Consider the following 16,626-nt stretch of genomic DNA (forward strand, 5'->3'; position numbering starts at 1 on the left):
TTCTCAATAGCTGATTTATTTTCCGAATTTCGAAAAAATAATTAATCAACTTAGATAAAGATGTGAAGTATTTCTTATTTTCTTTAAGATGATTTATGCTTTTAGTCAGTACGACCAAAGTTTATTTATTTTTCCCTTGCTATCACAGTAATAAGTAGCACTAACAGTACGTTAAATATTTGATAGTTTCTAACAAGAAATGTGTATTGCTTACTCACCTAATGTGAAGAAAGACAGAGCATTATGTTTACCTTTTCTTCTATTGGCAAAAATGTCCACGTCATAACAACACCAGACAACTGTCAGTGTAGAATTAAATTAGAAAAATCAAACTCAAGTTCATAATAGTTTAGAGACTCGTGCTGACAACGTGTTATTTCTTTCATGTATTCAAGTGTGTACAATGTGATTACAAACCCTCTATTTATAGGATGACATTAACGTAATACAAAGGGATATCATAAACATACTATTAACTATTAAGAACATAGGAAAAGATCATGGATGAGGTTATGAAGTCGTGGGAGCTACAACTATAATGGTGAAGAACATAATAAAGAAGAGTAGTGGAAGTTATATTTGTGTAGTGGACATCCATACAAATAATATATTTCATAACAGTTTCTCTTCAAAACAATATTTTTGAAAAGCATTTTTGAGAAAAATACACTTAAAAGTACTTTTTAAAAACTTGGTCAAACACAAATTGTTATTCAAAAGGACTTTTCATGTTAACTAATCAAACATAAATTGATTCTCACTAAAAGTATTTTTTTTTAAAAGTATTTTTAAAAATATTTTTAAAATAAATTGACTTTAGAAGTTTGACCAAACAAGCTCTCAAACTCATTAAATAAACAGTTGAATGGTGTTTTAGCTTAATGCATATTACTTTGACAGAGAAAAAACAGTTGATTGTAATCATACCAACCGATTTCGAAAAGAAATTTTGAATACTTTTTCTTTCAAAAATCTAATTTGAAAAAAAATTATTACCCAAAAGCATTCTCTTCTTGGATTAACACGTTCTTAATCAAGTTGCACTACTTGATTTCCCAATAGAAAATAAATCAACGAGACTATGTCCATACAATACGAATTAGTTTAAAATTTTGAATTCGTCTTTGAATTGATTGGGCATTTGACATATATGTCACATTAGTGAGCAGCCTTGTATAGGTAATGACTAGCCTATCTGGACAAAGGCATATATCTCGCATGCATACCCAACGGAACCAACTCACAAAATTCACGATATATTTGTGAGTCCTGCATAGACCCAGTCTTGGCTTTTTCTTCACTCGAAGCGTTATATAATTGGCAGTGTGAAATGCATTTTCCTATAACAACACTTCTGTGTAACTCGCTTCTTCATTTGAATTCTAAGTTACTTTTTACAGATTACTGGAATTCTTTTTCCTCTGTTGGATGTTGAATCATGTTTTTTACCGAGGAAGCTATGCTTTTGCTCTCAACAATGGCTGTTCTTAGTTTGTTTACAGCCACGCTAGGCGGCGGCGCCGTGTACAAAGTGGGTGATGCAGCTGGCTGGACGATCGGCGGCGCCAATGTTGACTACCATATGTGGGCTTCATCTAAAGTTTTCCGAGTCGGCGACATTCTCGGTAAGTCCGCCTTGTCTATGTATAAAGCTTCTGTTTTTGTTCCGATTTCCAGTGGCCATACGATCAATTCACATTTTTCCGCAATTTTGTGAGATTCGATTGCGTTTTCGACTAACAACTTGTAACACAAGATTGTTTAGATAGTTGAGATTTGGCAGTTCTTTCTTTTTTTTTTCACTTAGTAGAGAGGAACAAAGAACTAATTATTGAGATTCTTGATCGTGAAATTAGAGGCTATTGAGTAGTCCCCTTGTGATAAAATATTGAGAAACAAAGTGTATCTTTCCACTAAATTTCGTACTCGTAACACTATTGTCAAATGATGTTTGATCGAGTTGTACTCTTTGATTCAGGATTTAAATTTAGTAAATTGAATGTGTATACATGATACATGTACATATACATTTATATACAAACATTCAGGATTTACATAAAGTAAGTTTAAATACGTATGCATTATCGTATATATATATATTATACATATCATACATTGTTTGAGAGAAAACTAGAGTCGTGGATGTGATTCTAGAAGGTTGTTATTGATATAGAAGTTAGAATGTTTGACTTATTTTTCCTGATTACTAATTTCCTTTATTAAGGTTAGTTTATCTATATCTTCTTTTCTCCAACGGCTACCTATAATTTGTATCTTGTAAATAACTTGTCTAAGTTATTAGTACCTAAATGCTTTTAACAATAACATGATAACCTGAAAAATCATCATAAAAATCAAAATTTACCACAATGTTGTAGCATTTCTCATTGATTTCAACTTCAAATGGTACTGTAGTTTTCCAGTACAACCGAACACAACACAACGTACTACGAGTGAGCCTCCCCGATTACCACTCGTGTAACGCCGCAAATCCAATTGCCACTTACTCCTCCGGCAACGACTCCATCACCATCAAAGGTCCGGGTCACTACTACTATATCTGCGGTTTTCCAGGCCACTGCAAGGCTGGACAGAAGATTGATGTCAGGGTCCTTAAAGTTTCTGAGCCCACTGATTTCAGTAGTAAAAGCCCAAGTCCAGCTCCAGCCCCAGCAGCCCCATCTACTAATGGGCATGCAATTGCACCTAGCCCAGTCACAAAGAGCAGTGCCCCCTCATTGCTCTTGAATAATGGGCTTAGGCTGTCCCTCACTTTGTTCATGATTGTTATTGGTGCAGTTTCTTTACTTTAATTGTACTGTGCTATAATCTGATGTTGTAGTTTAATGTTCATGATCTGGAGCATTTTGGTGATTAACCATTGTTTCATTGGGTTTTAATATGCAGCTGTATGGGAATGCTGATAGATTTTAATTTATTGCAGTCAGTAGTTGTCTTATGTTCGAACTCGTGCATTGCGTTTTCTTTTGTAGTCTCTTAATGGTTGAGTTGTCCTCTTGGATGATTCTTCTAGAGTTAAAAGAATTTTTAAACTATCATGACACTTAAAAGATAGGTACAAATAATATTTTATAAAATTAGTTGGAATAAGTAATATGGAAAATAAGTTCAATGTATGTAAGTAAAAGCTTATATTTTATTATTCTTAACTAGATTTGAGGCCTTTGGAATCTTTGATCTCCCTTGAAAAAAAAAAGTGAAAGAGACATAAGAGTATAAAAAGTACTCCCTCAAATAAACTAGAAAAAAAAAAATGCAAATAGCTGATAGTAATCGCAATGGTATGTTTGAATGACAGATGTAACCATTAATAACTTACGTGAGTATCAATTAACATCAGTAGTAAAAAAGGAAAGAAAATCAAGAATTGAAAGAAGAATTAATGGAGCTACCAGAAATCACGAAGACCAAATGGTAAATTCAAACAAAATCTTTTTCTTTCCAAGAACTGATAAAATTGGTTGCTATATATAACAAACAAAATCAGTTTCATTCCAAAAACCGATAAAACAGGTTGTTATATACAACTAGACACCCTCATTCACTCACCTTTCGAAACTTATTTGTGCCTCCATTTCTTTTGACTAATTAGTAGCTATGATTCTGCCGAAGAAAGCCATGCTGTTGTTTTTGATGGTTCTGGTATTTTGTGGTGTAACAAAGGGTGAAGTTTACAAGGTTGGTGACTCCACAGGATGGACAGACATTGGTCACTTTGACTACAAATCTTGGTCTGCCAGTAAGAATTTCCGTGTTGGCGATTCCATTGGTAAGTAATTTACTTAGGCATGTGAACATTGAATTACTAAAAGGAATTGTAGCACAAAAGTGTAGGCTTGGTAATTATTCACCATATGATGAGATGGAGATATAGAGAAAACGTATTTACTTTGTTATATCGCTTAAAAATAAAGAGTTATACACTTCGAAATAGAAATGTGATGGGAATTTGGATCTATACCATTAAAAAGTTTTACATCATTTTATATAAAAGTGAGTAATGGTAGAGATGCTTTTTTGCACCCAAGAGGATTAAGAACAAGAGATAAGATTTGGTCACATGCATAGGTGATAGATCTAGTTTTTTTTTCCTGTGTTCCTTGCGGAAGAACACTAAGTTTAGGTATGCTTATATGAACTTTCAATGCAAAACCAAATTAGGCCGCATAAAATTCAATGAAAGGCCTTTGAAGTGTTAATATGTTTTCTCTGCTTTAGATCAAATAGCAAAAGTAATTAAATACTTTCCTAGGCGAAATTACCAAATTCATAATATTAAAAGAGTTTTTATTTTAGCACCATCTATTACAGAACTTCATATGGAAAATTGTTGTTAAAATAGCAATAATCATAAGTTATCGAGGAACTAAATAGAATCTTTTACTATTGTATTTGCAAAACTTTGGCCTACTTCGTTACATTGTAGCTGTATATAAATCTATTATTAATAAGGATTTATTTATGCTTACTTTATAAATTATCAGCTAAATGAGCTATCAATAGCTTCTTTTTTTTCAAAGAATAAGATCCTATTAGGGTACGAAATTAACGACCAAGAGTTCTCCTTTGAAAATGACATTTAATTATAACCGACCAATTGAGATACTTTTGGATGTTAATGTATATTGCTATGTATTAGCTTTTGATTTTGAGTTATACCTTTATTATCGTTTTCTTTGGGACAGTGTTCGAGTACAACAAGCAATTCCACAACGTGGTGAGAGTGACACACAAGAACTTCGATGCATGCAATGCCGCAACAACATATTCCACCTTCAACACTGGCAATGACACCTTTGTGATCAGAAGGCCAGGCCACTTCTACTTCATTTGCAGCTTCCCTGGACATTGTCAAAATGGCCAGAAAGTTGACATCAGAGTTCCTAAGCCAACGAAATCATCGTCCTCACCATCGTCTTCGCCTTCGTCTAAGCCTAATTCTCCATTGGAGCCAGTTACTCCATCAGCAACATGGGCACCTTCACCATCTCCTGCTGCTGATGATAAGAAAAGTGGATCCTCTGAATTGTTCTTCTCTTTCAAGCTTTGGTTGTCCATGCTTTTAATAGTTGCCTCTATGGTTTAATAGATTCATAATATTCGTTACTAGCAAAAGGTCCGGTTCTTTCTTTCTTCAAAGACAGTTTTTTTAAAAAAAATTTAAGTAGGCATGTTATGGTTTAATATTGACATTACTGCTTGGTAATTCAAAGTAATTTTTATTATTTACCTGTTTATATTATAAAGACTTAAGAGACTTAAGAGCTGATGGAAAAACTGTCTTCTGTATTGAATAGCAAGCTGAGTATATATACAAGTTTACCTAAGACTACTCCTTGTATTAGGAGACTTATTCAACATAAAGGCTATCAAAATAAACTAACTGATAGATACTCTCAATGAGAGGATAACTTTAGATCTATTTGTGTAACTAAAAGGATAAACATAAAAGATAAAGACTACTAGATGAGAATTCGTAACAATCTGGGAAGAGGAACTGGTTGAATTCGTACACTACTAGAAATCCGGTAAAAAGCGACCACAAAAAGCGACCAAAGTTGGTCGCTTATAGGCCTAAAAGCGACCAAAAAGCGACCAAACATGCCTGGTCGCAATATTGCTGGTCCCTTTATTTTAGGTTTGGTCTCTAAGGTAAAAGGACCAAATATTCTGATTTTGACTTTAGTGACCAACTTTGGTCGCTATATTAATTTAATAATATAAATTTGGCGACCAAAGTTGGTCTCTACATATGAAATATGTTGTTTTTAATTTATCATTAATCATTAGAAAGCGACCAACTTTGGTCTTTAATTCAAATATTATATTTTAAAATCTGGATAATAAAGACCAAAGTTGGTCGCTAAATTCAAGAATTTAATTTTTTTTAAAGATAAGCGACCAACATTGGTCGCTATATTTCCAGAAATTATATTTTTTTAATAGAAATCTGGGCAGGTAGCGACCAAGGTTGGTCGCTATTGCCCAGAAAATTATTTTTTTTATAGTGAAATGCGACCAAATAGAGACCAAAGTTGGTCGCTTTTCTTGGTATATTTTTGGCAGAAACTGCCTGTTTTGGCAGCTACACCACCTGCCAGCTTACCAAACATCCTAAACAGGCATTTTATGCCAGCAACAACAACAACAACAATTAAAAGCAACAATCAATAGAACTAACACATTAAGCTAACAAAACTAAGTTAACGCTTATTACAAGCCCATTCGAACTAAAAAGAACTAACACAATAGAACTAAATTTTTTTGTCTAGTTCAAAGTATATAAAGTACTCAAGGAGTGTTCTTTCAGCATCCTCGTCCGAAAGTTGGATTGCCTCGCCCGATTCATTAGGTGGTTGACTGCGTATGAATTCTCCCACGTCAGCTGCATGTGAAGCGAACCTATATGAAAAATTATATATATTGAATTAGTATTTCAAAATTTATATAAAAGTAAATCAAAATACTTAATGAAAAGTAAAAAACTTACATGTATATAGTCGAGGTTCGACCCTCCTTTCTGAATCAGTCTCTTTCTTCTTCTTTACAATACGAGTTTCATTGAATAGCTCATCTTGCTTCATTGGCATCATAAAGCTGTCTGGTGGCTTTGGTGATTATCCTCGTGGTACTATTACTCGGGATGAACTTGGATACAGAGAATAACTTGGATACAGTACCTGACAGGGTGTGTCTTTGATCAATTGTTGATCTCTATAGCTACAATGATAATGAGAAGGCAACGACATGTGTTTCAAAATAGTGATGGTATAGGTAGGATTTAACATTTCCTAAGTAGATAAAAGAGGTTATAGAGGAATTCTCTACTTCACTTTCCAAGAGGAAAAGAAGTTTGATTGATAGTGACAACGTTGATGAAGACGGAATGTTTTCCGTTGGTCATGACAGTTCCCATAAAGCGGGGATCATAAGACTCTATGATGACAAAGATTATAGGAAGTTTTATTCTAAACTTTCTTCTAAGTCTGATTCGTACAAGCTTAATATGATATTGGTGATATTTCTTCGGTTTCAATTTATATCCTACAAGTTCAATTCACAAGAACAAAACCTAAAAACTAAAAGTTATATTCATATCCTACGAGTTTAAACATAAACTAAAAGTTCAAGTCATATCCTAAAGGTTCAATACATATGCTAAAGGTTCAATTTATTTCCTAAAAGTTCAACTCATATCCTAAAAGTTTCAATTCATATCCTAAAAATTCAACTCATATCCTAAAATTTCAATTTATATCCTACAAGTTCAATTCACAAGAACAAAACCTAAAAACTAAAAGTTATATTCATATCCTACGAGTTTAAACATAAACTAAAAGTTCAAGTCATATCCTAAAGGTTCAATACATATGCTAAAGGTTCAATTTATTTCCTAAAAGTTCAACTCATATCCTAAAAGTTTCAATTCATATCCTAAAAAGTTCAAGTCATACATAAAAGCTTCAATTTATATCCTACAAGTTCAATTCACAAGAACAAAACCTAAAAACTAAAAGTTATATTCATATCTTACGAGTTTAAACATAAACTAAAACTTCAAGTCATATCCTAAAGGTTCAATACATATCCTAAAGGTTCAATTTATTTCCCAAAAGTTCAACTCATATCCTAAAAGTTTCAATTCATATTCTAAAAAGTTCAAGTCATACATAAAAGCTTTAATTTATATCGTACAAGTTCAATTCACAAGAACAAAACCTAAAAACTAAAAGTTCATCAATTCTTATCCTACGAGTTTAAACATAAACTAAAAGTTCAATTTATATCCTAAAGGTTCAATTCATATCCACAAAAGTTCAAGTCATATCCTAAAATTTCTATTTATATCCTAAAAATTCAACTCATATCCTAAAAGTTTCAATTCATATCCTAAAAATTCAACTCATATCCTAAAACGTTTTTCTTGGTCGAGAAGGAAGTTCCATTGCATGTCTAATAACGTCATCAACCTCTTCTACAAAATCCTCCCACAATCTAAAATTCCAAAACATAAACAAAAATTTCAATTCATATCCTAAAGGTTCAACTCATACCTAAAAGGTTCAATTTATATCCTAAAGGTTCAACTCATACATAAAAGCTTCAATTCATATCCACAAAAGTTCAAGTCATATCCTAAAGGTTCAACTCATACATAAAAGCTTCAATTTATATCCTAAAAGTTATATTCATATCCTACGAGTTTAAACTTAAACTAAAAGTTCAATTTATATCCTAAAAGCTTCAACTCATACCTAAAAGGTTCAATTCATATCCTAAAAATTCAACTCATATCCTAAAAGGTTCAATTTATATCCACAAAAGTTCAAGTCATATCCTAACGGTTCAACTCATACATAAAAGCTTCAATTTATATCCTAAAAGTTATATTCATATCCTACGAGTTTAAGTTCAATTTATATCCTAAAGGTTCAACTCATACCTAAAAGGTTCAATTCATATCCTAAAAATTCAACTCGTATCCTAAAAGGTTCAATTTATATCCTACAAGTTCAATTCACAAGAACAAAACCTAAAAACTATAAGTTATATTCGTATCCTACGAGTTTAAACTTAAACTAAAAGTTCAATTTATATCCTAAAAGTGGGCGACTCGTTGTACTCAAACAAGAGCCACGCAACGATTCGCTTAAGGCCTTAAACATTAACATTGTCTTGAACTTTAAGAGAAAATCCAAATATACTATCATGTGTCTATATTAAATATCTACCTATAAACTAATCAAGATTAAACTAAAAGTTCAATTTATACCCTAATATATATCTACCTATGAATCAAGTCTTTGACGTTAAATTAGTATCTATTGCTTACTAAAATATTGAAGGAGAAATACTCAATAAAGCCTAGCCTAAATATTCAACCCATACCCTAAACCCTAGATTTCTATAAAATGTTAAATAATGATAAATACAATCTAAACCCTAGGTTTCTATAAAATACAATGTTAAATAATCAATTGAAACACTAATTCTAGGTTGATAAACAATTGAAACACTAATTGAAACCCTAGGTTTGTAATTCTAACCTTGAATTTTTAGAAGGTGGAGAAGGAGAGACGCAACAGCGGCAGAGGCGACGGCGGCAGCTGAGCGGTGGTCGTTTGTGGCGTGGGTGGGGCCTGGTGGTGGGAGTTGGAAGGGGGGTGGGGTTTGAGTGTGAGAGAGAAAAGAGGGATTTTGGGAATTTTTTAGAAATAATGAGAGGGGATCCCGGTTTTGAGAGTTATGTAATTAAAATAGCGACCAACGTTGGTCGCTATTTTGGTGGGTAAAACAGTTTTGAATTTTTAGACATAGCGACCAACTTTGGTCGCTATATTCTGACCGTTTGACCAAAATAGCAACCAAAGTTGGTCGCTATTTCAAATATATATATAAGCTGTATTCGATACGCTATTACCTAATACACTTATAGTTAGTGCATAGTATAGCGTATGTATATATATATATATATATATATATATATATAAGCTATATTCGATACGGTATTACCTCATACACGTATACTTAGTGCATAGTATAGCGTAAGTACATATATTATATATATATAAGCTATATTCGATACGGTATTACCTCATACACTTATACTTAGTGCATAGTATAGCGTAAGTACATATATTATATATATATAAGCTGTATTCGATACGGTATTACCTAGTACACTTATACTTAGTGCATAATATAGCGTAAGTATATATATTGTATATATATAAGCTGTATTCGATACGGTATTACCTCATACACTTATACTTAGTGCATAGTATAGCGTAAGTACATATATTATATATATATATATAAGCTGTATTCGATACGGTATTACCTAGTACACTTATACTTAGTGTATAATATAGCGTAAGTATATATATTGTATATATATAAGCTGTATTCGATACGGTATTACCTCATACACTTATAGTTAGTGCATAGTATAGCGTATGTATATATATATTATATAAATATATATATATATATATATAAGCTATATTCGATACGGTATTACCTCATACACTTATACTTAGTGCATAGTATAGCATAAGTACATATATTATATATATATATATAAGCTATATTCGATACGGTATTACTTCATACACTTATACTTAGTGCATAGTATAGCGTAAGTACATATTATATATATATATATATATATATATATATATATATATATATTCGATACGGTATTACCTAGTACACTTATACTTAGTACATAATATAGCGTAAGTATATATATATTGTATATATATAAGCTGTATTCGATACGGTATTACTTCATACACTTATACTTAGTGCATAGTATAACGTAAGTACATATATTATATATATATATATATATATATAAGCTATATTCGATACGGTATTACCTCATACACTTATACTTAGTGCATAGTATAGCGTAAGTACATATATTATATATATAAGCTGTATTCGATACGGTATTACCTCATACACTTATACTTAGTGCATATTATAGCGTAAGTACATATTATATATATATATATATATATATATATATATATATATATATATATAAGCTGTATTCGATACGGTATTACCTAATACATTTATAGTTAGTGCATAGTATAGCGTAAGTATATATATTCTATATATATATAAGTTGTATTCGATACGGTATTACCTCATACACTTATACCAAGCATAGTTCTTGGAGATATAAAAAAACAATAAAACATTTTTTTGAAATTTTCAAATTTTCCATAATAAGACTCGGAAATAGACTTAAACAAAAACTAACGAAATACAGACTCGAAAAACAAGCAATCCACATACTCTAATAAAAGAAATACAGACTCCAAGACAAACTGGTAGACTTTAACGGAAAGAAAATACAGACTCAAGAAATCACGGATACATCAGTGCCTTAATTGCCCCCGGGACCTGCGGGGCATCATTCGGCCTTGCTGCGGGCCGACTCGCTAAATCCTCCTGAAGGTGGTAGAGATCTTCCATTACCCGGCGAACAAAAATCATCATAGTAGCGAAGAACATAGATCTAGTCATATCCTCACAGCTACTGCACTTCATTGCGATATAGTTGACGACCCTTTTGACTCGCTCTCTTATGACGCCCTTCTCTTGCAACAAAGTGCATAGTATAGCGTAAGTATATATATTATATATATATATAAGTTGTATTCGATACGGTATTACTTAGTACACTTATACTTAGTGCATAATATAGCGTAAGTATATATATATTATATATATATAAGTTGTATTCGATACGGTATTATCTCCTCCCTTTCCTTAGTGTAGTCCGTCCAAGTAATGGTCGGGTCAAAAACACGTCTAGTCGTTCTTTGTCGGAAAACTCTTCGTGTTTCCAGTCAAAGAGGGGCAGCTGTAAGCACGTGATTTTTGACCCTCCCCGAGATTTTTCACATTTTTAGCGTGAATATGTGAAATTGGGTCTAATATAGCCATTTTAACTATTTTTACTTTATTTCGTTGCAAAAAGAAAAAATCACAAAAAAATACATATATAAATTTTAGTTTATGCATTTCTCATAAACGTGGAAAAAATACAAAAATTGTACTTTATTTTGGTACTTTATATAAATTCAAAAATTACTAAAATATATAGTTCTATTAATGTTTGCAGTCATTATAATTTTGAAAAATACAAAAATTGTACTTTATTTTGGTACTTTATATAAATTCGAAAATTACAAAAAATATAGTTCTATTAATGTTTGCAGTCATTATAATTTTGAAAAATACAAAAATTGTACTTTATTTTTTTACTTTATATAAATTCGAAAATTACAAAAAAAAAATATAGTTCTATTAATGTTTGCAGTCATTATAATTTTGAAAAAATACAAAAATATTACTTCATATTTTTGTCTTTATTAAAGAACGAAAATTACAAAAAAAATAGTTTTATTAATATTCTATAGTCATTTTAACTTTGAAAAATACAAAAAAATATTACTTCATATTTTATCTTAATATTTAAAAAACGAAAATTACAAAAATAGTTTTATTAATATTTTGTAGCTATTTTAAATCTTGAAAAAATATTTAAAAAATATATAGTTTTGTTTGAATACTAGTCTTATTTTTGGTAGTTATTTTGCTTACATAGGACTAGTTAAGCAACGTTTTCCTATTTCTCGGGTCCGGGCAAAAGAATAATATTCGGGTTCAAACTACCCGGTTTTAGGCCTAATTTCGGACCTAGCCCATAATAAACCGTGTCCAGGACACATGGGGAACCCCACCGCGCGTGGGGAACATAAGCCTCGAACCCCACCACGCGTGGGGCTCATTTTTCTGGGCAAAGACTATACAAATACACGGACAAAACTTTGAAAGACAGGGACTTGGGACTTTTGGTGAGAAAAAAGAAAAAAAACGGGAATTTTTTTTTGCTCAAGCACTGTTCATCTTCTTCTTCAAAAAGAAGAAGAAGAGAAAGCCCTAGGAGCCAGCCCCCCCCCCACGCTTGAACCACCTCAGGCAAAACCCATCCGGTAAAACACCAAACGACCCTTCAACCACCATCGACAAACCACCCCTCCCTCCATCGGCGTACACTACCCTACTCCAAAACCCTCACGTAAACCACCATTTCCGACTTCTTCAAGTTAAACGACCCCGCGTCCGCTGCTATCACGAAGCAGCTGTTGTTGCTCCCTCGCCGGAACAGCTGCAGCATCAACGACCCACCACCACTGACCCAGCTCGATCGTCCGAACACCACCCCCACGCAGTCGTCGAAAACCCAGCACTTCCGCCATTGTTAGTCCAACAAGCAGTCGTTGCTGCGCTTCCAAGCAACGCACAGCTGCTCCTTCCTCGCGTCCAAACGACCCCTTTTTCTGCTTCATCCTCCTCGCGTCGACGCCGTTCCAACGCCCGTCAGCATCCCCCTTCGCGTCGACCTTACTGTTGTCGACGTTGTTTCATCTTTTGCGAGCAGCTGTGGTTTGCTGCGAGCCTGCTTGGCCGAGCGTTCTGTTTTCCGTCGAGGTCGACTTTGGTTCGTCGAGGTCCGGTACGTTGAGCTTGACGTCGAGGTTCCGTCGTTCCGTCATTGGAGAGGTTTCCGATAGTTGTCGGGACAGTTTGGTTGTTGTTCTTGCTTCAAACAGGTGCATATACATTTCCAAACTTGTTATATTTGCTTAAATGGAATGAAATGATATGGATTTCCTATGCACTGTTTGTGTATCGGATTTGTTGAATGTCTCTTCCTTTGTTTCATTATTTTAAGTAGCTATTCCGCATTTTGTTTCTTCATACTAAGATTATTGTTATCTACATGCTTGTCTTAAGAGTTGTTTGTACGTATAGTAGTAATGTTAAAATCATAGGAGTAATTTTAATCCCATTGAAAAATATTCGTTTCATCAAATAAGTTTAATCTACAACCCATGACCTCGCAAAGTAGCAAAAAATGTAGTTATTTTAGCCTTGTCTCTTTTTTCTAAAATAAATAAATAAATAAACAAAAAAAAAACGAGACTAGCTTCGCCAAATAAAAATGTACACCTTGCGAAGCCTTCACAAAATATGTGTATTAAATACTTAGATTCTGGGACGGGCCGTTTAGCAAATTTCGCGGCCCTACCAAAAAATAATAATGCGCTAGTTGCTTTAGGCGCGCCTTTAATAATGTTATCTCCCTAAACTCGGGTGCACATTTATGTGACCCAAATCCAAATCTCAACGGAGTCGAAATATGTCTCTAGTCACGGGCACATTGATTGTGACGTGGCCCGAGATGCATGTCCATGACGTTGCAAATTCCATTTAAAAATAAGAATGAGATGAGCCTCGCCGAATAAAAACACAAATTGCGGGGCCCTCAGTAAATACTTGTTTAAAATTACTTAGAATTCAGGTGGGTCGTTTAGCGAATTTCACGGCCTCCGCAAAATAATAACGCGATAGTCTCTTTAAGCGCGTGTTTAATTAAATTACTTTCTTAAACTCGGGTGTGCATTTCATGCGACCCAAATCCAAATCCCTAAAACATCAAATAAAATATGTTTCGGATTGTGGGTGCATTTCATGTGACACAGTCCAAAGATATATTTTAAGCGATGTTCACATTCCTAAAAAATAATGATAATAAAGCGGTAAAAGATAAAATTTGCACATGGTTCATAATTGTATTAAAAATCAGATAAATAAGCCGAATATAACAGTTGAGCGACCGTGCTAGAACCACGGAACTCGGGAATGCCTAACACCTTCTCCCGGGTTAACAGAATTCCTTATCCGGATTTCTGGTACGCAGACAGTCGAAACGGGATTTGTTTATTTGTTTCAGAGTCGCCACCTGGGAATTTTGAGGCGTCCCAAGTCACCAATTATAATCCCTGAATCGAGGAGAATATGACTCTGTTTATTTTTCTGCGAACCAAAAATCCTGAGTAAGGAATTCTGTTAATCCGGAAGAAGGTGTTAGGCATTTCCGAATTCCGTGGTTCTAGCACGGTCGCTTAACTGTTTTTATTATTGGCTTAATCATCTTGATTTTATTAAATATATTGATGTTATCTGATTTTACTACCGCTTATACTTATCGTGATTAAGGACCCTTCTTCGAATCGAATTACGCGTACGTATATTCGTGTTACAAATTTAAAAATGCGGAATTGTGTCACGCGTACGTGTACACAATAATTTTTTGATAATATTTTAAGCAATCATTTTTCCGAGATTGTGTTGAATCAAGAATATTTATTTTTCTTGAATAGTGAACCGTACATCTCGGGTTTTTATGAAATTGATTTAACGTCTTTGGATAAATCCTTTTACTAAATATTTGTTCGAAATTGCGCGTACGCATAATCCGAATTTTTGCTTCTAAAATATAATCAAGGTACGCGAACGTATCCCTAATTGCGCAAAAATATTTGCAATGATATTAAGGATTTTTCCACAAATTATTCATACATTTTTATATGAAACTCATGACAAATTCCCATTTAAGGTTTCAAAGAACTTACAATATTAAATGTTGACCGTTGATTATATTTTCCGAATATAAATAATTTATTCCAACTGTTCAAATTCAAAGGACATAATAAAAATATGATTAATACTATCTTTTTTAAAAAAATATATGACATATATATATATATACATGCCGAAGAATAAATGGCATATGGAACTGAAAATAAATAATTCATAAAGGGAAGGAAATATTTTCGAGAATTTTCATTGTTTACTTAATACAAATTCTATTTCTAATTATCAATGATGTAAAATGTGGCAATCTATGCTTGTACATCTCTTTTCATTCTCATACACTCACTTTTAATCTAATAGGCCTAATTACTTGGTCACTTTGTTTTATGAAAGTAGATAAGCATCGAATTTGTAGAAAGGGAATTATTATGCAAGTTAATTTAACAAAGTTACATTACATGCAACCCGACTATTTGGCGTAAGCATTCATAACGTTCTGTCATCATGACGAGCTATACCAACTTACTTTACTCATATGATTATACCTGTCATCATACCATATAATAACTTATACCAATCTAAACAAAATCATACTCATTACAAAATATTCTACTAATGTAACTTCTTTATCTTTGCATTTAGCTAATAGTATTAAGGGATGCAATCAATGGTCCATTTTTATGCCTTACTCCCTGTCTTGACAATTTATTAAACTAATGAGATAATGAACTAATATTATTACAAACCTTTATACAAACTTTTAAAATAAGACAAATAGCCCATAGCTATCAAATTGAATGTACTACTAATTAACTAACATGAAACAAAAAATGAAATTTAAATTGATGAACTTGGACAAATAAAAATAGACTTTCAGTTCAAGCTTTATCGACAAGTCATGTTGAATCTCTTTTCAACTTAAAATTTAAAAGACATATACCTGAAAATGGAGGTAGAAGAAGTAAGTTTCAGCAGTTACAGCAGTAACAAATTCAGTAGAATATACTGATAACACAGTAAATCTTATCAAGAATAGGATTCGAAGAGCCCAGATGCACAGTAAGATACTTTGAAAGACACTTCAGATTTTAACTGAACAGTGGAATCACACAAAATTGAACATATTCAACACAAGAACAATATTTCAGATTTCAGCCTTTCTTCAGTTACAAATTCAGTTTGTTTCTGATTTTCTGTTTCTGCTGCTGTATCTGTGTGTGAGTGTATATGTGAGTGTGCTATTTTCTGTTTTCTTTCTTTAAAATCTCAGCCCTCAAAATCTCTTAAAGATTCTCTCTTAAAAATTCTCTCTGCCTTTCTTTTTCTTTATTAAAATCTTCCCTCTGAAAATTTCTGCCCTTAGAAATTCTCTTCTGAAAATTCTGTTTTTCTTCAGAATTCTGTTTTTTCTCTCTTAAGATTCTCTCTTTCTCACTCAAAAATTCCCCCCCTTTCTGTCTGTCCAGCTCCTGTATTTATACAGGGCTGGTCCTAGGCAATTTAAGTACTTCTTGGACCCCCTTCTTCTTTTTTAAAAAAAACAGAAAATCCCATTATGTAAAACCTTTTCCCTGATTTTCAGCAGCCCATTATCCCTTGTTCCCCATTAGTATCATTAACTAATAGCCACTAACATTACAT

The 16,626-nt window shown here is 32.9% G+C and overlaps 2 protein-coding genes across 2 annotated transcripts; both read left to right on the top strand.

Moving 5' to 3' along the window:
• The first annotated feature begins 1,325 nt into the window (after positions 1-1,325).
• Positions 1,326-2,959, top strand: LOC104214022 (mavicyanin-like). Its single transcript, XM_009763615.2, has 2 exons — positions 1,326-1,625; positions 2,416-2,959. Exons 1-2 carry the CDS (start codon positions 1,439-1,441, stop codon positions 2,811-2,813), a joined length of 585 nt encoding a protein of 194 aa, XP_009761917.1. The 5' UTR covers positions 1,326-1,438; the 3' UTR covers positions 2,814-2,959.
• A 424-nt stretch (positions 2,960-3,383) lies between these two features.
• Positions 3,384-5,211, top strand: LOC104214020 (mavicyanin-like). Its single transcript, XM_009763614.2, has 2 exons — positions 3,384-3,790; positions 4,707-5,211. Exons 1-2 carry the CDS (start codon positions 3,619-3,621, stop codon positions 5,105-5,107), a joined length of 573 nt encoding a protein of 190 aa, XP_009761916.1. The 5' UTR covers positions 3,384-3,618; the 3' UTR covers positions 5,108-5,211.
• The last annotated feature ends 11,415 nt before the right edge of the window (positions 5,212-16,626 follow it).

Source organism: Nicotiana sylvestris, chromosome 9 (genome assembly GCF_000393655.2).
Source record: "Nicotiana sylvestris chromosome 9, ASM39365v2, whole genome shotgun sequence".
Taxonomy (NCBI): Eukaryota; Viridiplantae; Streptophyta; class Magnoliopsida; order Solanales; family Solanaceae; genus Nicotiana; species Nicotiana sylvestris.

What these genes read in the sequence shown, in the direction of transcription:
- LOC104214020 (XM_009763614.2), top strand. Translation starts at nt 3,619, where the DNA reads ATGATTCTGCCGAAGAAAGCCATGCTGTTGTTTTTGATGGTTCTGGTA. An exon ending in CCGTGTTGGCGATTCCATTG is followed by an intron (nt 3,791 to 4,706) that starts GTAAGTAATTTA and finishes TCTTTGGGACAG; the next exon opens with TGTTCGAGTACAACAAGCAA.
- LOC104214022 (XM_009763615.2), top strand. Translation starts at nt 1,439, where the DNA reads ATGTTTTTTACCGAGGAAGCTATGCTTTTGCTCTCAACAATGGCTGTT. An exon ending in CCGAGTCGGCGACATTCTCG is followed by an intron (nt 1,626 to 2,415) that starts GTAAGTCCGCCT and finishes ATGGTACTGTAG; the next exon opens with TTTTCCAGTACAACCGAACA.